The 26,856-nt window shown below is 36.8% G+C and overlaps 1 protein-coding gene across 2 annotated transcripts in view; it reads right to left on the reverse strand.

The window, feature by feature from the left end:
• BMPR1A (bone morphogenetic protein receptor type 1A) overlaps positions 1–26,856 on the reverse strand; it is a 142,041-nt gene that overhangs the window by 8,746 nt on the left and 106,439 nt on the right. For both annotated transcript variants that reach the window (XM_030862811.3, XM_030862812.3), the window contains 7 exons: positions 24,002–24,220; positions 19,408–19,570; positions 16,777–16,879; positions 10,702–10,798; positions 10,439–10,538; positions 6,276–6,420; positions 1,305–1,497 (listed from right to left, as the gene is read on the reverse strand). In XM_030862811.3, coding sequence (XP_030718671.1) covers positions 1,305–1,497; positions 6,276–6,420; positions 10,439–10,538; positions 10,702–10,798; positions 16,777–16,879; positions 19,408–19,570; positions 24,002–24,068 — 868 coding nt within the window. In that variant the 5' untranslated portion in view covers positions 24,069–24,220. The remainder of the gene's footprint in view (positions 1–1,304; positions 1,498–6,275; positions 6,421–10,438; positions 10,539–10,701; positions 10,799–16,776; positions 16,880–19,407; positions 19,571–24,001; positions 24,221–26,856) is intronic.

The raw sequence follows: 26,856 nt of genomic DNA on the forward strand, positions 1-26,856 counted from the left end.
TCCATAACTCTGAGAGAATTAAGTTTCTGTTGTTTTAAGCCACCTAGTTTGTGGTACTCTGTTACGGACAGTCCTAGGAAACGAATATAATTAGTATAGGAAACTATACTCTTAGCAACATGTTATGCACTCTCTAAATTAAAGGGCAAGGAAATAGTACCTGAATAGAAAGTCAGGGAAGGTAGATGAGTTTATGTACCCTACTGATCAGATCACACCTAGGTTATTTTGCTACTGTGTGAATGGGGGTGAGGAGAGAGACCTATTAAGCACAGAACATAATAAATGAAGCTACATCCTATGAGGGAGGGGGGTGATTTAATCTGCAACAGGCAAAGGTACATACAGTTCAAGTTACCCTAGAAAATTGCTTAAATTACCTTTAAAAGACTTGTTTTTTGTTACTATATGACTAAGTCCAATAAACTATATTACTTCCACTTTGAAACTCACTGCTGTTTCTGCTCAGCTGGGTAGTAAATATAGACATACCTTGTTTAACCGAGCTTCACAGATACTGGGTTTTCCAAATTGAAAGTCTGTGGCAACTCCTGCCACAAGTCTATAGGAGCCGTTTTTCAAACAGCATTTGCTCACTTCACGTGCCACATTTTGGTAATTCTCACAAACCTTCAAACTTTTTCATTATTATTATATTTGTTATGGTGATCTGTGATCAGTGGTCTTTGATGTTACTATTGTAATTGTTTGGCATTTTTTAGCAGTAAAGTTTTTTTTTTTTTTTTTTGGCAGTACGCGGGCCTCTCACCGCTGTGGCCTCTCCTGTTGCGGAGCACAGGCTCCGGACGCGCAGGCTCAGCGGCCATGGCTCACGGGCCTAGCCGCTCCGCGGCATGTGGGATCTTCCCGGACCGGGGCACGAACCCGTGTCCCCTGCGTCGGTAGGCAGACTCTCAACCACTGCGCCACCAGGGAAGCCCAGTAAAGTATTTTTAAATTAAGGTATGTACATTGTTTACTAGACATAATGCTACTGCACACTTAATATAGTACAGCATAAACATAACTTTTATATGCACTTGGAAACCAAAATATTTGTGGGACGTGCTTTATTGCAGTGGTCTGGAACTCAACCCCAAAATATCTCTGAGCCTTGTCTGGAAAGTGGTTGGTTGCCATTCAGGACTGGGTTGTATTTAAACTATATATTCCACTAGATTTCCTTTAGCCAAATGCACACAGCTGAACTCACATATGTTTTCAAAGCCCATGTGCCAGGCTTCCACCGGCATCCCACTAACCTTGAAGAATATGGAACTGACTAAAATCAAACGTGTACTCACCGAGTATGTTTTCATGGCGCATTAGCACGGTTTGATAGATTTCCGTTTCTCGAAACCAGCTAGCTTCTTCAGTGGTAAAGAACACTTTGACTGCCACTTTCTCACCACGCCATTTACCCATCCACACTTCTCCATATCGGCCTTTACCAACTTGCCGAACCATCTGAATCTGTTTGGCAATAGTTCGCTGAACCTTCATAGTAAAAAGTAAAATGAGAAGAACATATTAAGATTGAAAAAGTGGTTTAATAGGCCATCCCATCAGAAAGGATGGTGTGGGGCTTCCCTGGTAGCGCAGTGGTTAAGAGCCTGCCTGCTGATGCAGGGGACACGGGTTCGTGCCCTGGTCTGGGAAGATCCCACATGCCGCGGGGCGGCTGGGCCCGTGAGCCATGGCCGCTGAGCCTGCGCTCCGCAACGGGAGAGGCCACAACAGTGAGAGGCCCGCGTACCGCAAAAAAAAAAAAGGATGGTATATACAACCAACCAACTCGAAGATTAACATATACACAGTCATATCTGTTCCGCATATCTGTTCCGCATCCTTGGATGTGGAAGGCCGACTGTAAGGGACCTGAGCATCTGTACGTTTTTGTATCTACAAGGGGTCCTGGAACCAACCTCTGAGGTCTATCCTGAGGGAGGACTGTACTGTAATTCAAAAGGAGATGAAACAATGTACAATATATTCTAAAATCACAAAATAACAGGTTAGTCAATGTGGCAGACTGTTTGCAAAAATGGACTATATAATTCCCCTCCCAGTACACACACCCTTGGGTAGTCTCCTCCAGACTCTGGGCTTGGCTACATGTCTTGCTTTGGGCAAAAGAACAATAGCAATTGTAAAACAAGTGAAAAGTCTTTGTGCACCGGGGCTTGCCCTTTCTTGCCATTCTAGGGCACCCTGTGACCAAAATGAGCAAAACCATACCAACTGTTGGCCATGTACATAAACTATACCATTTGGCTCTAGCTGAGCAAATTCAGAAAAAGAACTGCCCAGAAGACCCACAGAATCATGAAAAATAACAAATGTTTGTTGTTTCAAGCCACTAAGCTTTGGGATGGTTTATCATGTAGCAAAATCTAAATGACAGTTAAAAATACTCAACTCAGTCTGTAAGACCCTACATGATCTGGTCCCTGCCTAACTCTCCTGCCTGATCATTGACTCTAATCCCCTCTTATTTACCTTGTTTCAGTTTTTAGAATTCACTCAAGCTCATTCCTGTCTCAATCTTTTTGCATGTGCAGTTCCCTTTACTTAAGAGTGTTGTTTCTCTCTTAAACACCTTCATAGCATACATATTTCTCAGATGCTGCATTTATCACAATTACAATTTTATTATTATTTATATACATATTTGTTTGAATTCCATCCCCCACTACTCACAGAATACAGATACTTATTTAGGACAATACGTGAAGTACAATACTGCTTTCATTAATATTTGTTGGATGAAACAGGCAAGTAAATTGCTACCTTTCATTTTCAGAAGCATTAGCAGCCATTCTAAATTAAAAAAACAACACTAAGGTCCCGGTTGGAAATGTAGTTAAAATGGGCTAGATTTTATGAGCATCTAAACTGACTTACTTTATGTATCACTTATTACAAATTCCTTTTGTGATTTCATTTTAGAAAGCCAGAATTATTGAGGTCTAATTTACATATACTAAAATGCACTCTTTTCGAGAACTGTGTTTTGACAAATGTATACAGTTATGTAACCACCAACATCACAATTAAGATACAGAACATTTCTATAACCCAGAAAAGTTCCCTTTACCGCTTGAAAGTCAATCACCTCCCCACCTACCTTGAGTCCCTGGCATGACTGATCTCTTTTCTTTCCCTACAGTTTTGAACATGACATAAATGGAAACATACAATAGGTAGCCTCTGTATCTAGCTTCTTTCATTCAGCATAAAATACTTTGAAATTAAAAAAAAAATACTTTGAAATTTACCTGTGTTGCTATTGCATGCATCAGTAGTTTGTTCCATTTTACTGACAAGCAGTATTCTACTCAATGAATGTACCACAATTTGTTTATCCATTTACCAACTGACGGACTTCTGGGTTGTTTACAATTTATTATGAACAAAGCTGCTATGAACATTCACAGTCAGTCTTTGCATGGACATGTTTGCATATTCCTTCTGTAAACAATTAGCAGAAGGACTGCTTCACTGTATAAAAAGTATATGCTTAACGTTTTAGTCAGCTATCAACCTGTTCCCCAAAGTAGCTGTATTCTGCATTTCAATCAGCAATATATGAGATTTCCAGTTGATTTAATTAATTAATTAATTAATTAATTAATTTACGGCTGCATTGGGTCTTTGTTGCTGCATGCGGGCTTTTCTCTAGTTGCGGTGAGTGCGGGCTACTCTTCGTTGTGGTGCGCGGGCTTCTCTTGCTGCGGATCACAGGCTCTAGGTGTGCGGCCTTCGGTAGTTGTGGCACACAGGCTCGGTAGTTGTGGCTCGCGGGCTCTAGAGCGCAGGCTCAGCAGCTGCAGTGCACGGGCTTAGGTGCTCCGAAGCATGTGGGATCTTCCCGGACCAGGGCTCGAACTCGTGTCCTCTGCATCGGCAGGCAGATTCTTAACCACTGTGCCACCACGGAAGCCCTGATTTATATTCCTTTCCACACTTAATATTCTCAGTTTTTGTCATACTAGTGAACGTGTAGTATCTCACTGTGTTTAATCTGCATTTCCCTGATGATGCTGAGCATCTTTTCATGTGTTTATCTGCCATTCTTACATCTTCTCTGGGCAAGTGTCTGTTCAAATCATTTGTCCATTTTTAAACAATTGGGTTGTCTCATTCCTGAGTTGTAAAAATTCTTCATATATTCTGCAACACAAATTCTTTATCTGAACTCCTTTGCCAGTCTGTGACTTATTTTTTCACTTTCTTAACAGTGTCTTCTGAATAGGAAAAGTTTTAAATTTTAAGAAAGACCAATTTATCATTTTTTAAAGTGACTCTTGCCTTTTGTGTCCTAAGAAATCTTTACTCAAAGTCACAATAATTTTCTAAAACATTTTCTTTTAAAGGTTTTATACTTTAATTTTTACATTTAGGTCTATTATCCATTTCAAGGTAATTTTGTATATGGAGTGAGATAAGGGTCAAGATTCACCTTTTGGCAAATGGATGCCCAATTTTTCCTGCACCATTTGTTGAATGGACTCTTTTCCCCACTGAATTACTCTGGCATCCAAATCAACTGATCACACATGTGTGCGTCCATCTCTAGACTGTATTCTGTTCCACTGATGTACATACCTATCCTTATGCCAGGATCACATAGTGTTAACTACTGTAGCTGTACAATAAGCCCAGAAATCAGGTAGTGAATCCTCTTTATTCTTCTTCTTCAAAATTGTTTTGGCTCTACTAGGTCCTCTGCATTTCCAAATAATTGTTAGAATAAGCTCATCAATTTCTACAAAAGTTTGCTCTGATTTTGATTTGGATTGAATTGAAACTATAAATCAGTTTTAGGATAACTGAAATCTTAATACTGAGTCTTCTGATTCAAAAACAGGTTAAAAACCTTAACGCTTATTAGGGGTTTTGTTCATTTCTTTTGGCAATGTTTTCTGATTTTTTTTTTTTTTGCGGTATGCGGGCCTCTCACTGTTGTGGTCTCTCCCGTTGCGGAGCACAGGCTCCGGACGCGCAGGCTCAGCAGCCATGGCTTCACAGGCCTAGCCGCTCTGCGGCATGTGGGATCTTCCTGGACCAGGGCATGAACCTGTGTCCCCTGCATCGGCAGGCGGACTCTCAACCACTGCGCCACCAGGGAAGCCCCATGTTTTCTGATTTTAAGTGTACAGGTCTTACATAAATTTTAAGTTTATTCCAAAATATTTCACGTTTTTGATGGTATTTTAAATGATAGTGCTTTTAAAATTTTATTCCCTAATTGTTTATAGCCAGTGTACATAAATTCAATGATTTTTGTACAATGACCTTGATAAACTCACTTATTGGTTGTTGTAGCTTTATGTTATCATCTTTGAGATTTTCTATGTAGACAATCATGTTGTCTGCACTGTCCTTTCCAATTCAATTACAGAATTACCTGATTCAATGAATTTTATAATTAGAGACCAATGTATTTACTTTAAACAAACCAACTAAACACAGAATTTAAAATCTATCTAGATATCTAGTATTTATTATAAGGGTCCCCTTGACCCCTAAGTCTGAATATTTCTATACATGTAATTCTCTTAGAATTATTTACAACTCGCTTTAACATCATTTTTATGAATTGTGTTTTGGTAACACAGTATTATATTGAGGGAAGTATCCTCTCTATGACGATGATCTGTGGGAGTAACTTCCTTTTGATTTCAGAATCTGAAATAGTTATGCTTCTCCCAACCAATCAGTTTAACCTTACAGATGCAAGGTATTTTACACCTGATTCCTCAAGTTGGCTGTTAAAAACCTGTGAGCTGGGCTTCCCTGGTGGCACAGTGGTTGAGAGTCCGCCTGCCTAATGCAGGGGAGGCGGGTTCGTGTCCCGGTCCGGGAAGATCCCACATGCCGCGTAGCGGCTGGGCCTGTGAGCCATGGCTGTTGAGCCTGCACGTCCAGAGCCTGTGCTCCGCAACGGGAGAGGCCACAACAGTGAGAGGCCCGCGGACCACAAAAAAAAAACAAACCTGTGAGCTTATGTTAACACTTACATAGCACTTCATGACCACATTTTCTCTCTTAACCTTGCTTGTGACTCTACCTTACTTTATTCAATTTTTCTTATTTCATATTTCTTATTTTAACTAATTTCATCTTGCATTACTGTAACCATCTTTCTAAATAAGGGAAAAAAGTGTGTCTAGTAAAGTCCCCTAATATGTAATTATTAAGCCGTCTACCATCATATGACAACACATTCTGTATTAATAAACCATTCATGTTTATATGACATTTCAGCTTACCAATAAGGGTAGTCCAGATCCACTACCAGAACTTTGTGACTGGTCAATAAGGTCTTTTAATGATTCCCCAACTGGAATAAATGCTTCATCCTGTTCCAAGTCACGATTGTAACGGCGTCTGCTTGAGATGCTCTTGCAATAATGTCTTTCAAAAAAGCAGAAAATAATCTACATTAACATTCTAAAACTATAAAATTCTAAGGTAAGAAAAATCTTGAGGTTGTTGACACTATTATCCTTCCTTCATCACATGGGTTCATATCCAAATTAGTCTTATCATAGAAAAATATATCCTCTGTTAAAATAATGTCCAGAAATGGAGTTTATGAGGTAGAGAGATATATACTATCTTAAAACGGAAAGACGTCCATGGTACATTGGCAAGTGAAAAAAACAGATTAAAAAACAGCATGTAAAGTATGATCCTAGCTATAAACATTTAAAAATTATATGTATCTATACTTGTCTAAAAGGATCAGAAATATATCAAGTTGTATATAATAGTTATTGCTGGGAATGTAGGAATATTTACTTTCTACTTTACATATGTATTTTCATCTGAATTTGTAAGCACGTAGTTTTGTATCAAAATGAACAATAAATATACTTCCATTTTAAAAAAGAGTTTATGGAAAAGAAATCAAATAAGTTCACTTAATTCATTCTAATATTTTCAAAGGCTTTTTAAAATTTTTTCAAATTATGAAATGTTTCAAACATGTAGGAAGGTAGAGATTAATTTATTAGGCACCCATGTGTAAGCCATTTAAATTTAATAAATATTGACATTATGCTATGTTTATTTTAGATATATTTTAAATAAATAAACATTAAAATATTTGCAGCTGCAGCCATTTCCCTCATAATTCCATTTCCCTCATTTACTCCTAAGAGACAAACACTACCCTGAAGGTGGTTATATCCTTCCTATCTATGTATTTATACCTTTACCATAAAAGTATATACACATAAACAACATCGTTCCTCTGGACACAAATGGCATATGTTGTATTAATATTTTACATCATGCTTTAAAAAACTCCTTATGTATTACATATTTACCCATGTTGATACATGTTAAAAAAAACAACAGCTCATTTTTATTGATCTTGAGTGTGTGTCAGGCACTGTTCTATGACTTACTTCATCTTTATTAAACTCGTAAGTACTATTGTTTCCATTTTACAAAAGAGAAAACCATGGCCCAGAGGCTCATCATTTGTCCCAAGTCAGACAGCTGGCTAATTATTCTCCAATACTGAGGCAAGACCCTTCTGGGTACTATAACCAAAACCCCATGAATTATGAGGTTTTCAAGTCACATAGCTGGTGGGAACAGATACTATCCCCAGCCTTGTGTGAGCACTGAATACTGTTTCCTTCCATCTTTTCAGCCGTTCTTTCCCAGCCTTAGGTGGTTTCCTCACTTGAACACACTGATCACGATTCAGCTGAATATTCTATGGGAACGTTCTGAAGATGTCTGGAGTTCTTTCTCTGTGAAACTCTCCTTTCCAGTACTCTGTACCTATGAACTATAGCTGCTGCTCTCTCCCCAGACTCTCAGCTGTATCTCCTCGATTCGGTGTCTGCTGGGCTACACCTGAGTTCTTCCTGTGTCCCGCAGCCAGAAACTCTCTTCAGGGAGTAAGCTGGGCAATCACAAGACTCACCTCATTTGTTTCCTGTTTCTCAGGGATCAGTGCCCTTCACTGGCTGATTGGCAGCTACTAGTATGCGACTGGGGCTTACTGATTACAGGTTTCACTGTAAGACAATCTGCTTGGGCCATTTCACTGGACTTACTAGAGACAGAATACTCAGGTCTTTTTTCTTGGGCTAGATGGATTTTCCCCAAGAACAATCTTATATGTTATCTAGAGGGAACATGCTTGGTTAGCAGGGTTCTGGAGGGTAGGGGGGCCCACAAATTAGTATGTAAATATTCACTTTACCTCCTTATTTTTATTATAATACCTCACCCTCAATAATGGGATACCATAGCTAAGAACATTTTTGTTCTTTTCAGAGACTACACTTCTAGCCTTCTGTTAGAGAGATGGTGGAAAGTCACATCATTATTCAGAAAAAGAGTAGGGATCTCAACATCTGTGGTACTTGGCATCCAAAATGGCCCACAAAATTTCTCAACTCCTGGTATGCCTGCCTTGTTTACTTCCCTTCCATAAAGCAGAGCTCATCTCTGTGACCAACAGAATATGGCAGAAGTGATGGTGTCACTTCTGAGTCTAGCTCATAAACAGCACTGCAGCTTCCACCTTGGTCTCCTGGATCACTCACTCTGGGGGTGCGGGGGAGCCAGGCCTCATGCTGTGAGGAAGCTCATGCAGGCAGCTCAGTAGAGAGCCTCACATCAGAGGAACTAAGGTCTCCTGCCAACTTGTGAGCCTCGAAAGCGAGCTATCTTGGAAGGGGATCTACCAGCTCCACTCAAGCCTCCAGGTGAGCGCAGCCTCTGCTGACATCTGAGCCACTGTCAAGTCACTCCTGAAGTCCTGACCCACAGAAACAATGAGAGATAATAACTGCTGTTTCAAGCCACTAAGTTTGGGAGTGATTTCTTAATGCAGTATTGCACAACTAATACAGCATCTGACTTTCTAAAAACAGACTTTCAAGCAATCCTCTTGGTTTTACTGTCCCCCTCAACTTCACTACCGTAGATAACTGCTACTGCCAATTGAGCTTCTTGGGGAATTTTACAGTATAAACTGGTTGCTGTTTGTCTCATTTTCTAGCCTGGGATTCAGATTTCTTAGGTCTACAAAGTCACTACTCATCCATAAGCTTCACAGGTTCTACAGCTTTTTGCTGTTATCTTGTCTCCTTGTCCTAGTTGGACAAAAAAGTTAAAAACTCTTTATTGCTGTTTTAGTGGGGCACAACAAAAGTAAGTATGCTCAATCTACTTCTTTATCTAAAAAGTCTATTATCAAACATTTGAATCTTTGCCAGTATAATGGGTAAAAAATATCTCAGTACAATTCTAATTTATATTTTTCATATTATGAGTATTCTTAAGTCATCTTTTTATTTTTCTTTTAAGAGCCATATGTATTTCTCTTTAGGTAAAATATATGCTCATTTTTGGGGGCCTTATTTCCCACTGAATTGATTTTTTTCTTTTTGATTTATAGAAGCTCTTTATATTTGAGAAATCAGCTCTTTGTAATATAAGCTGCGGATATTTTTCACTGTTGGTCTGTCTTCTGACCATTTATGGTGGTTTCTACCACATAGTAAAGTTTTATTTTTATGTAGTTGACACCATCAATCTTTTCTTTTTTAATTTTAAGGTTTTGGTTTTTTTGCTTGTAAGTTTTGTGTCAGACTCAGATTATTTAAAAAAATTCTTCCAAGGTTTGTTCTAGTATTTTAATCAATTCAGTTTATATATATAGTTTATATATAGAGAGAGCGAGAGCGCGCGCGCGCGAGAGAGAGAGAGAGAGAGAGAGAGAGAGAGAGAAAGGGAGAGCGAGCACCCCAACCTGGCTAAAATTTATTTCAGTGTACGGAATTGATTCAACTTCATTTTCTGCCATATAGCTATCCACTCCCAAATCCATTTACTGAATAAGCCAACTTTTCCTCAGTGATCTGAAATGTTACCTTTATCATATAGTAACTTTCTTTATATACTTGGGTCTACTTATGGGTCTAGTAACGAATTCCACTGATCTCTCTGTTTATTCATGTGCCAGTAAGATAATATTTTATTATTGAAGTTTATGCCCTCCTCTTATTGCTCTTCTGGCAAATGTCTTCTGAAATCATGACTAAACGCAAACAATTCTGAACTGCCAAATAACTAAAGAATGATAATACATACAGTTGATTTCTTGGGACAGGTTTTTAAATTTAGATATAAGAAAGTTCAATATTCTATAAATAAGAAAACCTTAAGTACTCGTGAACATAACAAGAAGTATAATGTTGTGTCCAATTAATTGATTAGTAGTAAGGTCTTCTGTTCCCTTAAGAAAACTATAATATAGTTAATTAAAGGAGATAACCAGAAAATACAAGTTAATGGTTCCTGAAATACATTCAGTGTCAATGGTTTCTGCCTACTGGCTTTAAGAACAACTGTTTATATCTAATAGTCAACAAAATATTTTGCATCAAAATAATTATCTTACTTGTAACAAAAGCAGCTGGAGAAGATGATCATAGCAATTATGCAGACAGCCATAGAAATGAGCAAAGCCAGCCATCGAATGTTGCCATCGAAAAATGGACCTGATAATGGAAGTAAACAATGAAAAAGACATATTATCTTTCGATCACATCTTAAAAGGAAAAAATAACTTGTAGTGTTGAACTCTAGAAAGCTTGCTTATTGTTAAAACCAGAGAAAATATTTTACTGAGAATCATGATTGCACTTTTCTCTGCTAACCTACCTATAACAACAGGGGGCAGTGTAGGTTGTAAATACTGGTTACATAAGTTGGTCCGACAACATTCTATTGTCCGGCGTAGCTGGGCTTTTGGTGAATCCTAAAGGAAGAAAATTAGAAAAAATTTGATACACGAAACTGATAATTAATTTTTAAAATATTCATAAAATACAGTTTATAATTCAGTGAGTGAAAAGGACCTGCTAAGTTTGTGTGAAAGTGATTATTGAAAAATTTAAATCTATGGTGAAATAGTGTTGTAAAGACTCTAAAATGTTTTTTCTTAAGGAGAATGTATGTATGTGGATGGTGTGTTAGAACACTAGACTATAACTTAATTACAGATAAACAAAAGTTTATATATATTTTTCACCCAAAATTTGGCATATCTTAAGATATGACTTATTCATTTGTTTTTAGTAAAAAAGTATTTAAAATCATGAGATCTTTTCCTAAAAAACATGGGTAATACATTTTATTACAGTGATAAACTAGCAGGGTAAATATGATCTCATAGGAGTATTGAGACTTAGTTGGATGAGACTTAAGATCTGACTAAAAAGTGGAGCGTGTCCTAGGCCAAAGAAATGACAGGTTAGAAAAGGTAGTCAAGTAGGCAGAAGATACAGTTGATGCTGCCTATAACAACAATGTGGAAACTAATGAACCTGATACGGAAGCAAGTTGAAGTGTACGTGGTGAGGATAAGGTCAAAATACAGAAACAATATTTCTGAGAGTTTTTGGGAGACCACCAACCAGATATGTGTCCCTAATACATCAGAAAATGAGCACAGGGAAAGACTGTAGTCATGGGAACAGATACCAAAAATTGTATGTGAAGTTTTATTTCATTAAAAGTACAGTATTTGAGAAGTTCTTAACTTGAATGCTGACATTTCAGCACTACCTGCAAGAAGTGCCATTCTAGACCAAAACAGTAACAGAAAGGAATTGTCTGTCATCACAGAAGTAGCAAGAATATAAGCAGAAATCAACCTTCTTATTCTTAAATATCAGATGGGCAGAAAGGAGAAACCTCGGTATAATCAGGTGTTCCTTTAAAAATGTGAAAATGAGATTCCATAGGGGAATCTATATGGGATTCTATAAGGGACTTGAGATTATATAAGAAAAGAGAAGATGGGTCAAGAGTACTTGGAAACCTCCAAAAGCACAAGTTTTACATTTTACCTAAATTTTTAACTTTCTAACAATTGTTTTTACTTTTAAATGATCATAAAAAGAAAGAGAAAAGAGAGACATGTCAGAAGTTACACAGGTGACTCTGAAAAAAATATCCCAGATCTAGAGAAAACTTACATGAAGGATGGAATGAAGAGTATACAACTAAGATGAATAAAAGAAGCGTGAAGCATCCAAGAATAGTCCAGTATGGCTAAAGTTCAAAATGAGCTCAGCCTTGCAGGACAGAAAATGTAAAGAAAAATCAGGAAGGGGTTTTTGGCAGTGCTAGAAGGAAGACCACCAAGCAATGGGTGTAGTATTGCCGACAAAATACTAGGGAATGGAGGACAAAGAAAATGAACACTTCCTTAACTCTCGTTTTGTTCCAGTCTTCTCTATCAAGGATGATTGCAGGAATGAAGAAGGCAGACCAAACGCCAGTAAGTGGGATTGGTATCCCAGAAGTATGCAGAGACCCTACAATGTTTCTGTGTTCTGTCTGAATTCCCATCTTCTCAGCTAGGTGAATTACATCACAGGAAGTTGAGAGCACTTGGGAGAAGGCTGAAAGTGGTATGATTTAAAGATTTTAAAAACGAGGAGTGCTGTAAACTAGATAGCTAAATGTTATATTACTTTTAAAAGGGAAAGAAAGACTTTGCCAACAACAGATTGGGGGCAGCACAGTATTATGGAAACAACAAAGATTTGGGAATCAAACAGCTTAAATCATAGCTTTGCCATTTATTAACTTTGTGACCCTGAGCAATGAACTTACTTCTCTCTGGGCTTTAGTTTCCTCTGCTATAAGACGGAGGATAAAAAATACCTGCCTTATAGGGTAACTGGGGGAAAATGCGGTAAAATATACCAAGCACTCAGCATATTAAATGCAAATAGTAAATGTTCAATAAATTAATTCTTCTTCCTCTAGTGAATGTGACACAGATCCCAGCTGACATTCTAGAATAAGTCACAAATGTTTGTAATCTCCTGGAAGACTCAATGTGGCTTCACTGAGAACAAGCAACACGAAACTCACATCTTTCTTATGTAGGTTAACTACGTATCTGGGTAGGCAAAAGTTACGTGTGTCTAGATTATGAAGTTGGGTGACACAACCTTTCCGGTTCCTGCACTCCCTACTCCCATGCTCCACCCAAGTCCATTTGTATCTCTGGATTTAGGTGGGCAATAAAAATCCTTGTGGGGAAAAAACTCACTTGGCATTCACAAAATAGGAGATTCTAACTTATTTAGTGAGCTTGAATGGGGGGGTTGCAGGTGAGGGGGAGTGGTACACGATAAAGGAACTGAAACCAAATTACAAGAGATGGCAGTGCGGTTTCTGAGAAATAATTCATCCTACTGGAAGAAACAGAATAAGCCAGATTTACCTACAGAGACTGGATTGTGTGAGGGAAAATCAAGGTCTGGGTGAAGCATGGTGATTATCACTTGAACTTGTTTTGATTCAAACCTGACAGTATGTGAAAGCACTGGGAGGAAAAAGCTTAGGTAAAAGTAGCAGAGCTGTTCTGCTCAGATGAGGTGCCAGGTAAATTAAGAGCGAGGTAGAGCAAGATACACAGAAAGTAAGATAAGTGGTGGTCAACATGTTTTGTCTGTGTAACCCCTGAATGAATTCTGAAAAACAATGTATCCCCTCATACATTTTTAGACTGACACCTAAAATTTTTCATCATAAATAGCTGCAAAGAACGTATTGATAATTCCTTGTATATTGCACATATTTTAAAATAAAATTAAAATAACTCTTAAATCTATTCAGTAGAATCTAAATAATATAGCAATTCAATACCCATTATCATTATTTAAAAAAATAAATGGTCAAAATGCTTCTTTAACAATTGAAAATTTTATAGTGTTCCTTTTGCTCCTTGAGCTCCTATTCCGTTTCCACATTTTCCACAATAATTATGTCCTAATGTTCATGGAGAGGGGGAAGGGTAAGCTGGGCCGAAGTGAGAGAGTGGCATAGACATATATACACTACCAAATGTAAAACAGATAGCTAGTGGGAAGCAGCCGCACAGCACAGGGAGATCAGCTTGCATAGCACAGGGAGATCAGCTCGGTGCTTTATGACCACCTAGAGGGGTGAGATAGGGAGGGTGGGAGGGAGACGCAAGAGGGAGGAGATATGGGGATATATGTATATGTATAGCTGATTCACTTTGTTATAAAGCAGAAACTAACACAACATTGTAAAGCAATAATACTCCAATAAAGATGTTAAAAAAAAATTGTCCTAATGTAATATGTATCTTGATAAATAATTCTCCACATGAAAAATAAACATATATAATCTATTTTATTTCCTGTGATAGTATGTCTTTAAGTCAAAAAATTATTTTGGTTTGATTTATCATCACAATTATTATTAGTATAAAATTAATCAAAACTGTATATATATTATAATCTTTATTAAAATACTAATATAAAAAGAAAATTTTATTGGAGAGGTATGAGATGAATGACACTTTTAAAAAAACTACTTCATAAATTCATGGATAATTACTTATTGCTAGATTGCGAAAGTTTGGCATTAAGTTTAATCCTATTTTTATCTTTTCCTTTTTTGGGGTCAGTACTAAGATTCTTTGTTCACATAAACAAAAAGATGATAATGGAAGGAACTAGTTATACCATTGTCCCATAATTCTTTAGAGACCTTCTAATCGTATGCTAAAACTCCTATAATGATCCTATTAGGAAGAATTATTTTACATGATCTAGCAAATTGGTTGAAAGCAAAAAATGAAAAACTACCAGATACGCAAATATATCTGCTATCCCCGAGTTCCCCACACTGATACTTAGATTTCGAATTATAACACTGTTTGGAAACTTGAGTATTTACATTCCAGGCCACTAATCTGGAAACTGTGACAAGGCTGATGGTGAAAAGGAAGGAAGGAAAAGAGAAATTGCTTAAGAAGCTCTGGTCTCAGGCAGATCAATATTAAGCAATAGGACCTGTGGAAGTTCATGATAGGTAAACCGATCCCCTTAAAACTATCCATGTGCCTATGTGATCCTTGTGTAATGTAGTCTGTGTGCACCCAGGTATATGCGTAACCCAGTTTAAAGCCTGCTTGGTTACATCATCAATATGGTAAAAGCTAACGTTTTCTAAGTCCTTACTATGTGCCAGTTGTGCTAAACTCTCTGCATATATGCTACCTCTCATTTGACCCTTAAGAACTCCTTTGCTGATGAGAAAACAACTTGAGAGTAAAGCTCCCGGCTCAAAGTTCCACAGCTAGCAAGAGGCAGCATGTCTATCTGAACACAGATTGTCAAGCTTAACAACTAAATTACATTGATAAATTCATTTGGGACACATCTAGTTGAGGGGGCCTGCGAGACACTGGTTACTACTGTCGAGCTCAGTGCTTTAACCACAGAGAGGTCTTTCTTCCAACATTTTAAAGTGATTAAACAGTGTACTGTAGTGCGGTTGATAAATATGCAAAGAGCATAAAACTGGAAGAGACAAACAAATCAGCATCCCCCAAATCCTGACAAATTAGAGCAAAGGATTAATTTTAATACAATGAAATTTAACTTAGACAAGTATGTGACAATTGTGTAACAAAACTCATTCCATTCCCACCTACTTGTTTGTGTCAAGAAACCAACAGCACCAATAAAGAATGGAAGAGAGAAGGATGAGTAGAAGCATGAGTGAAAGACATGGGGATTTCAGCTGACAGAAAACTCCATATATTTCAAGAATATGGTACGACAATCAAACCTCTAACATGAGATTTGGCTGCATTTAGGAAAAGGGAAAGGAGTTACTAATTCTTTTTTTTTTTTTCTTTTCTTCTGGCCAGACCACAGTCAATTCTGCATCTTACATTGAGAAACTGAAGAGTGAGTAACTCTAAAGCTGGTGATTATAAGGGGCCGTTGAAGTCATTTTGAACTACTATTTTCACTGGGCAAAGACTATAGGGTATGGGGAGTAAAGCGGTACAAAAAAAAATTTCTTCACATAGTAAAGGGCTACCATATTAAAAAGGGAATCAATTTGTTCTCTATGGTCCAAGGAAGTACAAAGGAAGAGAGACTTGCAGTCATCCAGAGGAAAAGCTTTCTAAGGGTAAGGTCAGGTCATTACTACAGATGAAAAAGGTGGGCTTGGGAGGTAATGAGCCCCTGTCACTAGAGGTGTAGCAAACAGATGGGATGCAATATGTGCGAGCGTGTACGTATGTGTGTGTGTGTGTGTTCGCGTGCGTGCACGTGTGGTTTCTATCAACCCTGAGAACTTCTCATTAATTGGAATAATTTTCTAAAATAGCTGAGGCTTAAATTTGTTAACAAACAGCTCTCTCTGGAGCTGTTTTCAAAAACATTGGAAGGATCCCCTGGGGCAAAATTACTATACAGGATTTTGAAGAGATTAGGTTTATAACCCAAAGCCATCAATATGTTCATAAACTATTACTGATCCTCTGATTCCTTTGCTGTGCTGTTAAAGTAACTCCACTGAGATCTCCTTACAAGGACTTAAGGTCTCTAAGTCGTCTCAGAGAGATGTAAAGGTTATTTACCTGTCACCTTAAAGTCTTTCCAGTCACTTTTATAATCCAGAAATAAGTGTGACAGTATCATTCTTTACAGGCTTGACAATTAAAAAAAAAAGATGATTTAAAACCTATTTTAAAGTAAAATAATCTGTAATTTCAATTGGCACAATCATATAACGTGAAGCAAGAGCTAAGCTTCCTCCAATATATTTGCTTCCAGAACACACAGCAATGTGCAGACCAGGCATACTTCTCCTTGGGGAATCAACGCTTTTCTTTTCCTGTGGTCCCTCCCTTCTTTATTTCATAGGCCTCAAATTAGGTCTTACCTTGCACTGAAAATCAGATCCTTCATATTTCATACACCCTGAAGCCAACGTGGTTTCTCCCTGGTCATCTTCTTCTATGATGGCAAAGCAATGTCCATTAGTTCTAAAAGAAAAAAAGCCAAAAAACCAAAAACCAACTTCACATTGGAAAGTACTAATTAAATCTCAGTATGAATGTGACCAGTTACTGATCTGATGGCTTTTAGTTCTGAATTAGAATTACATTCACATTTGACTTACTGGCAAAACCGTACGTGTTTTAAGGCAAATGAAAATTGTCATATCTGAACTAAAACCTAAAGGTCTAATAAAAATCCTGTGTTAGGTAGAAAAGGATTTTCTATTAAACAAGTCCCACCAAATATGAAATACTATGTAACTTCTCTTTGCTAATCATAGTCATGTGATCACAGAAAGATGATTTATACAACTTTATAAAGTAAATAATCTTAACGTTTAAAAATATACTTAAAAATAACTATCTCTTTTCATCCATAAGATTTTCAGTATTCCCATACTGTACACAATAATAAATAAAAACAAACTTTACTGTGAAACATAAAAATAGATTCAATGACAAAGAAAAGTATATTTGGGAAGACCAGACTAAGATCCGAGAGGCACTTTTTATTTAACATGATAGGAAAAAAGGGAGAACTTTTGAATAGCTGAATTTTCAAGAAATTTATATAAATGGATTTGTATTTAATAAAATGTTATCGGGACTTCCCTGGTGGCGCAGTGGTTAAGAAACCGCCTGCCAATGCAGGGGACATGGGTTTGAACCCTGGTCCGGGAAGATCCCACATGCCGCGGAGCAACTAAGCCTGTGTGCCACAACTACTGAGCCTGTGCTCTAAAGCCCGCGAGCCACAGCTACTGAAGCCCGCACACCTAGAGCCCGCGCTCCGCAACAAGTGAAACCACTGCAATGAGAAACCTGTGCACCACAACAAAGAGTAGCCCCCGCTCGCCACAACTAGAGAAAGCCCACACGCAGCAACGACTACCCAATGCAACCAAAAATAAATTAAAATAAAATAAAATAAAATAAAAAATTGGAAAACCCCAGAGGGGAGTATCTTTAAAAAAAAAAGTTATCATTTTAGTACTAGTATGCCAGAATTTTCTCCTAATATATTCATTAGGCTTTCATGGGTAGGAAGAAACATCTAAAAGATTTTTTGTGTCCCTCCTTACTGTTCATATCAGTAAGTATACTGCTTACAGTTAAAAGAATATTGCATAATTATTCATTTTCTGAAATGAGAAAATGTTAAGTGTGAGGTGAAATTCTGTTAAAATTGATGATTCCCAGTTTTACTCTGGGTTACTAAGCCTCTAACAAATAGCCCACACAGATCAAGCAAGAACTACAGACAAGAAGTCTGGCAAGAAGTCTCCTGGTGACAAAGGGAACACTCCCCTAACAACAGATCACTCAGTCTGCCAAAGAAAGTCAACCACCACCAGCACAAACAACAAATCTAAGACATGGTGAACCATCATATAATTTCAGTGTTTTATATGTATACATTTTGGCTTTATATCTGGTCACATTCAAAGAGCATAAAATTATTAGGGAAATACAAAACAAATCAATAATTATTGATTATTACACCTTTATAACAGGGGGACAACTGACTGATGAGATTGAGTCGTTCAGGGAATTTTTTTGGCTAGTAAGTCAATTCCTCAATGTGCCCCAAGAATATGGAATAGAATTACATGATCATATATAAATATTAATTAGTTAACATGAAATTAAGTAGAAAAATTAAAGTGGTTATATAAATCAGATTTGGATTTGGGAGTTCACATAAGAAAATAACACAAAATTAATTAAATATCACAATATCATTCTTATAGATCTGCAAAATATTTCAACCAATTTATTTATTTAATAGGAAGGTTTTTTTAAAAAAATAACTTATTTATTTATTTATGGCTGCATTGGGTCTTTGTTGCTGTGCACAGGCTTTCTTTAGTTGAGGTGAGCAGGGGCTACTCTTCGTTGTGGTGCGTGGGCTTCTCATTACGGTGGCTTCTCTTGTTGTGGAGCATGGGCTCTAGGCATGCGAGCTTCAGTAATTGTGGCACGTGGGCTCAGTAGTTGTGGTTCGGGGGCTCTAGAGCACAGGCTCAGTAGTTGTGGTGCACGGGCTTAGCTGCTCCGTGGCATGTGGGATCTTCCCAGACCAGGGCTCGAACCTGTGTCCCCTGCACTGGCAGGTGGATTCTCAACCACTGCACCACCAGGGAAGCCCCTATTTCAACCAATTTAGAATTACACGGTTTTAGGTGAATTTTCAAGGTTTCTTTTTGGTAATCTCTAAGTTTTCTACAATGAATATCAATCACTTTATGATAAAAAGATCACTAAATAAACCCAAAATGCTAGACAAATACCAGATTTCTTTTAACTCTTTAAAACCTATATTACTCTAAGGAAATAACCATCAATCACTTAATAGTAATAAATGTTCCTATATAAAAAACAAGAAGCTTTTGGCTCTTTGGAAAAACCATATAAAGTTAAAGAAACAAAATTCAGACAAAGTAAACGATTCTTAAAATAGTACTAATAGTACTATTCTCGTAACTTTAAGAAGAACTGCATAAAATACTTACATGCATGTGTTATTAATAGCATCATCCGGGCAGTGTCCTGAGCAATAGCACTTTAAAAAAGGCAAGGTATCCTCTGGTGCTAAGGTTACTCCATTTTCTGACTTTTTCTGGTCGGAGTCTGATTTCATCCCAGTACCATGGAGCATACTGTCTAGATTCTGCCCTGCATTCAAACATGAAGTTGTAAATAAACCATTCTGAAAAGCTAATTCTTTTATTCCAATTTTCAGTGAGAAGTTTCTAAGCTTTCTTATTGTATTAATTGCAGCTAATGTGTGTTTTAATTAAAAATAAATTTCATTCATATAATTAACATTTATTAACAGCCTAAAATGCACGGAAAAACTATCCCAGGTATTGTGGGATATATGGAGATGATTATGCCACAATTTTTGCACTAGTGAAAGACAAACAAGAGTGGCACAAGGTAGAATACGGTCATAACTTGTAAGAAAGGTACAAAATGGAAAGCAGTTTCAGAGAAGAACGAGATTATTTCCAATCATTAAAAAATATGTATAGCTGATTCACTTTGTTATACAGCAGAAATAACACACCATTGTAAAGCAGTTATACTCCAATAAGGAGGTTTAAAAAAAAAAAAAGGCAAATTACAGTTCTTTTTTTAGACTCTCTGGTTCAAAACTTGTGACTAGTTTAAAAAAAGTAAACTCCTTTATTTGTACCTCTATGTGGAAGTGAAACTACTAAGCATCTTGCTCTGGATTTTAATTGCTTAAGTAAGGGAATTATGAGAGCATGGGGACTAATCATATTATCTGGTGCCTTTTATCTCAAGGTCATTGGTTCAAATCCAGACTACGCTGCCAGAAAATGAAGGTCACTGTAGGGCAGTAGTTGGCACATGGAAACAGAACTGTGTTCTTGCATTAGAGTCTCGTAGCCTCAAATGACAGATACTGTCATATTTGATACTGATTCTTTCAGGCTGAAAGCAGAACAGAACTAAAACAACGTTTTAGTAATTCCTTTCTCCCTCTGAATCAGCTGAAATCAGCTAGGCTACTCCTTGTAGAGTTGATCTTCATGGAATGAAATGTAGAGCTAAAACAGGTATAAAATATTAAGAGAACTGTGTATGTATTTCATTATAGATGTTAAATAAGTGGTTCAAGGCATAATGTGAACTTGACTTAAAATTTAGCCGTACTGGTGAGATGAACTTGAAAAAAGTAAAAGTAATACATACACCACACATTGATAACAGGAAAAGAATGTGCTGCTAAATAAATTTTAGTGATTCCATGCCATAAATTTCAATAATGTTCACTTAATCCTCTAAATTGCTACAAAACGTAGACTTCATTTATGTTAAGAGCATCAACGAAAAAAAAGGGGCGGGGAAGAGTTTCAGGAAGGGAAGAAATCCACTGGGCTAGAAATGAGGAAATCTAGATTCTGGTCTACTATGTTCCTCCACCATTTATCTAGCTGGATGATCGTGGACAAGCCATGTCATTTCAAGCCTCATTTACTCAATAAGACCATAGGACTAAAGCATATCTGAGGTCTCTTAACCAGTTTTAAAATCATATTACAACAACAGAAGGAAGCATCAATTTAACTATGGAGACCAAATGGCAAACAATATATTTACGCACGCAATTAGTTTTTCAAAAATCTAATGATACATAGAAAAAACAGTATAGTGTGGCAGAAATAACACTGAAATAACAGTGAGAAGTCAAGGGTTCAAGTCTTGAATATCTCCATTGATAAGTTAGTCTCTGAACCTCAGATCCCTATCTATAAAAAATGATGATAATAATTTCTGCCCAATTCAAGAGGGCTTAAATACAAAAGTGTATAAATGAAGATATTACTAATAACAAAGATCATACTAAAAGATCACCAATACCTGGAAAATTCAAAGTTACAGATGGTTAATCCACATAACTTCCGAGAACACTGTTTGAATTTACGAGATAGAAATATTTTAATCATAATAATTTGCATCTGAGGTTTATATTACCTCAAGTATTAATTAACAAAACACTGATTAGAGGCCAACTATGTGCAGGCAAGTTACTGAATGTTGGAAACTGATGTGGTCCTTGAGAAACTTGGAAGGAGACAAAGGTGTATGTGTGTGGAGGGGATAATCACATAAATAAACACAATTCAAAGAGTGATATAATACAAAGGTGCTATGTAAACAAAGGAAGGAGCCAATAACACAAACTCATCCTAGGGTGTCAAACGCAAAGAAACCTGAGCTATAAGTTGTAAAATTTCACTAAATAGAGGCATGGATACAAAGAAAAATAGCTAGCAACAGCCTCTCTGTACTCTCTCCCTAGATGACAGCACTTATTCCCATGGTTTAAATAAATCTCTTCGTTGATGGTTCCTAGATTTACCCCTTCAGCCTTGACTTGCTTAAGTAACTCAAAACTAACTCGTCTAAAATGGAATGCTTGACTTTTCTCCTCAAACCTGGTCCTCCCCAGGTCTTTGGCTCACCCTCCAAGATATATCTCACTTTTTCTCATTTTGGTCTAGTTCCTGCTATTACCCGGGCCCATCATATCATGTCACTTCCAAGACAAGACACTGATCTCCCTACTTCTGTTTTTGCCCCCTCCAACCCATTTCCCACACAGCACAGAGTTATCTTATAAACCTAAATCTGATCCTGTCATTCCCTGCTTAAAACCAATTAATGGCTTCACATACACTCAGAATAAAATCCAACCTCCTTCACCAGGCCTATTGAAGACCTGCAGGATTTGGACCCTGTGGACCTCTCTCTCCATCATGCCCAAACATACAGCCCTGTGTCAGTTCCTAGAACATGCCAATCTCTTTCTACACACAAGTCCTGTGTTTACAAAGCATAAAATTATGAGTCCTGGTGTGGGCTGGAGCTATGGGTTATATATATAACACCACTCTAGCAATCCATAGTAATCTCTAAGAAATAACTTTTTTTTTTGGCTGCTCTTCGCGGCATGTGGAATTTCCCGACCAAAGATTGAACCCGTGCCCCCTGCAGTGGAAGCAGGGAGTCTTAAGCACTGGACCACCGGGCAAGTATGAAATACCATTTTTTCGACATTGGTTTTAGTTCTTTTCCTTAAGAGCAAATATTTTTATCTTATTATTTGAAGGGAACTATCAAACTAATCTTCTTTGAAAGGAAATGTAACAAATTTTGCTTATATTTCAGAGAAATATAATGCTTACTAAGATTTTTCACTTATGCCTGATAACTAATTACCAATTTATTTCATCTAACAAAAGTTTATCGGGACTTCCCAGGCGGTCAGCTGGTTAAGATTCTGTGCTTCCACTGCAGGGGGCACAGGTTCGATCCTTGGTCGGGGAACTAGGATCCCACATGCTGTGCAGTGTGGGCAAAAAAAAAAAAAGTTTATTATATAACAACTTAGGATGGGGAATGAGAATTTTGTATCATATTGTCTCTATGTGATCTATATAGATTAAAAAAATTTTAATACTAAATACTGATTACCTGGGAGTAAGGTAGCAAATACAAATGTTACTATTAATTTAAGTCATCTTCAAAACTATAATAGCTTTGGTTGATACTGATCAACAAGGCATCTAACAAAAGACGTTAAAATAAAGATGTTTTATTAAATAACGTGGTGTTTCACACAAAAATGTAGCTTTTGCAAGAGTGCTTTTATATTCTCAGTATGGGTACTAAACAAGGGTACTAAACCTAAGACAAAATACAAAGAAGCTACAGGTTTCATTATTCTGTTCACTCAAATGAAAATGTCAAAAGATTTATGCTGTTAATCATAATTCTTATTAGCAGATTTTAATCATCACTCTGAACAAAACATTATGAAGAACAATCTGTGAAGGTATAAACTTAAGAGAACGGAGATGTTCAGTAAGTTCTATATAAAATCATTTTGCCAAATACCACTATCTCTTCAGTTTAAAACATTGTCCTAATTAAACCATACAGGGAAAAAGCTCATATGCAAATATATAGCCCATCTGATCCTAAGAGTCATCAAAATAACTTCCTGTTTGGGAGTTCTAAGCTGTGAATGTATAGTGTAAAATTACAATATTAGTCATAAATAAAACTTTGAGTACTCTGAAGAAATTTTAATATTTGGCACACAGAAATTCCATTTATGTTTCTCAACTCTTAACAACAATAAAATGTTTTTTAAAAATTGACATTTATTCCTTATTGTATTTTAAAGGGGAGAGGTATTTTAAAACTAAGTCTTGAGTACCTATTACCCTTAGGCACTAGGTCACCTACTTTATTTTACATTTTATCTCATTTAATCCTCATAAGACCTGGTGTTGTACATCATAATGCCTATGTTACAGATAATACACAAAGTTCAAAGAGCCTGAGATTTTATACAGACTTGAAAATGTTTCTATCATAGTCAAGTTCAAAAATTATTTGGCATGTGTTTGTTCTTTGCCTCTATACTTAAAAGCTATTGGCATACTGGGTCTAACTGTTCAAAACGGGACATGAGTTGAAAGAGCGGTCCTAAGAATAAGTGTTTTTTATATACAGAAATAAATTACTAAAAACGAGATAAGATTGCTTAAATGAACACTGATTTACCTTGAACATGAGAAATGATGAACAGATAGGCTCCCAATAATCTGATGTAAATATACAGCTGAGTCATTGTTCAATTTTAACGTTCTCTGTACACTGTCACCTTTAATAACTAGTCTTGTTATGTCACTAATTTAAAAGACTTTCATTCAATGAGATTTTCTTGTAAAAGGTCTCGATCACTTGACAATGACTCCAGCTTCCACTGCTTTCTCTTGATTCCTGAAAGATAAAAATATTAAGAAGGAAATGAATATAACTGAATTCTGGAATGTTTTCAAAAACTAGGAGAGGAAAAACAAATGCCCAAACATACCTTTAAACAATGTAATACATTATTAAAGATTAATGTTATCATTGTTAAAAAAAAAGGCACTGTAATTTAAAAGCTTAAATAATTTATTAATAGGTTGCCACCTCTCCTGACCTTAGATTAACCATATGTAAAATAAGATAAGAACACTAATATCTTAACAGTCTTTTCTGGCTGCCCTAAAGTAATTATTTTATTGCTATTAAGAAAATTTCTAAATATATTAAGAATAAAACAGGAAGAGCTGAATTTAGAACACTAAGCTAGGACTTCCCTGGTGGCTCAGTGGTTAAGCATCTGCCTGCCAATGTAGGGGATACGGGTTCGAGCCCTTGTCCGGGAAGATGCCACATGCCGCAGAGCAACTAAGCCCGTGCGCCACAACTACTGAGCCTGCACTCTAGAGCCCGCGAGCCACAACTACTGAGCCCACGTGCCACAACTACTGAAGCCCACGTGCCTAGAGCCTGTGTTCCTCAACAAGAGAAGCAACCACAATGAGAAGCCCCCGCACCACAATGAAGAGTAGCCCCTGCTCGCTGCAACTAGAGAAAGCCTGAGCACAGCAACAAAGACCCAAAAGAAACCAGCCAAAAATAATAAATAAGTAAATTAATTAATTAAAAAATAAAACAGTAAGCTACTCATAAAAAATTTTTCAATCCTAGTAGATGTGATAAATAAAAACAACTTGAATCTTTCTAATAAATAATGTATTCTATAGATAGAAGGCCGACCTAGAAAAACATTTAAATATGCAGCATGCTTCCTCATTAAAGCAAAAACATTAGAAATGTATCTTAAATGAAATTATTTACCTAAAATACTACAAATCTGAATTCATTAGGATAAAACTGAGCTTTTCATATGGATCACATGAAACATAACCTCCCCAATTAAGGTTTGGCAATTATAAGATAGTTAAAGAGGTAACAGAAAAAAAGGTTAGTTTGTGTAAAGATGAATATGATTCTGTTTCTTCTCTCATCCTGCTGGTTCAGGCAACTGATTTTACTGACGTCAGCCTGAATTATTCCTCAATGAAAATGATATTATTTATTTGTAACACAATTATCCTGGCATGATTTCTACCATAAATATCACAAGCTTCCTATGTTAACTAAGAATTTTTCACTTTAATTAGCTCTCCAAAGGCACTTAAGAGTATTGAGGAAATAAGATATACAGTGAGATGTCATTTATATTGTACATTTTATATATGGCTTATTCTAAAATCTCTAATTTCTCTACTATGAAATTAATTTGATTTCCATCTACATCATGTTGAGAGAGTAAGATGTAAAGTCTAAAATTATTACAGAATAACATCTGTAATATGAGTTAACAGTATTTGAGAAAACTCACTTCTTGAAATTATGGGATACTTGTTCCAGGTTTCAAATTCAAAAGAAGTTTCCAGTATATTTCCAACATTGAACTCTCTCCTTATTTCTATTTGCCTATTAAATATCTCCACTAGGATTACATCCCACCTGTCCAAATCAAACTCACTAACTTTCCTTCTCATTGCTCTAGACCTGCCTCCTCCTCCTCCACTTGCTATCACAGAGGAGGGTGGTGTCATCCCTCCAGTCACCCATGCCAAAAACCCTGGTATCATTTCTGCCTCTCTTCCTAGCTCTCACTCTCTCCCCATACCTTCACTCATTTATTCATTCACTCACTTATTCACCAACAGTGTTTTCTGAGTATGTATTATACATCAATGCAAGGGGCTAGAAATAAAAATATGAGTATGACAGATTCTACTTCAAGGGCCTCATATTCTTGGTCAGGAAACGGACTGCTATGACTGGTTCCATCTTTCAGTGTCACTGCTTCTTCATCAGTTTACTTAAGCTAATATGTGGTCCTGTCTCATTACAGGTACAACCAAGGCATCCTGCAGTACAGTCGATGAGACCCTAAGCACCTGCCACACTCACAGTCCCTTTCAGAGGAAAGGGATCATGTGTGATTCCTTCTACACAAACATCTGTGACTCTACCACTCTCAGCACAAGTTTAAATCCTGGATCTGCCTTAAATAAGTAACTTCACCTCTCTGGATGAGTTTCCTCATCTGTAGAACTGGAATTATATTAACTCACAATTATCTGGAGAACTACATGAGGTAATAGCTAACATATATTCACCTCTATGTGGCAGACCATTACAATGCTTTGAATATATTAATATTAATTTACAGAATATCACAACCACCTTGTAAGATAGGCACAATTTATTATTTTAACTTTACAGATGAGGAAACTAAGGCAAGTGGAGTTTAAGGAATTTATCAAAGATCACACAGCTGGTAAGTGTCAGGGCCATAATTCTAATCAAGAGGATCTGATTCTCGAGCCCATGTGTTAACTGCTACCCTATGCTGCCTTGCTGGATATTTTACATACATTACATAATGTAAACTATACATTATAAAGTATTTAGAAAAGCCTGGTACAGAGTAGGTACTTAATAAAAGTTTCCTCCTCTCAGACATGTTTATAACATACTTGCCAACCTGGCACAGGAAGTAACAGGTG

Source organism: Globicephala melas, chromosome 16, assembly GCF_963455315.2.
Source record: "Globicephala melas chromosome 16, mGloMel1.2, whole genome shotgun sequence".
Lineage (NCBI taxonomy): Eukaryota > Metazoa > Chordata > Mammalia > Artiodactyla > Delphinidae > Globicephala > Globicephala melas.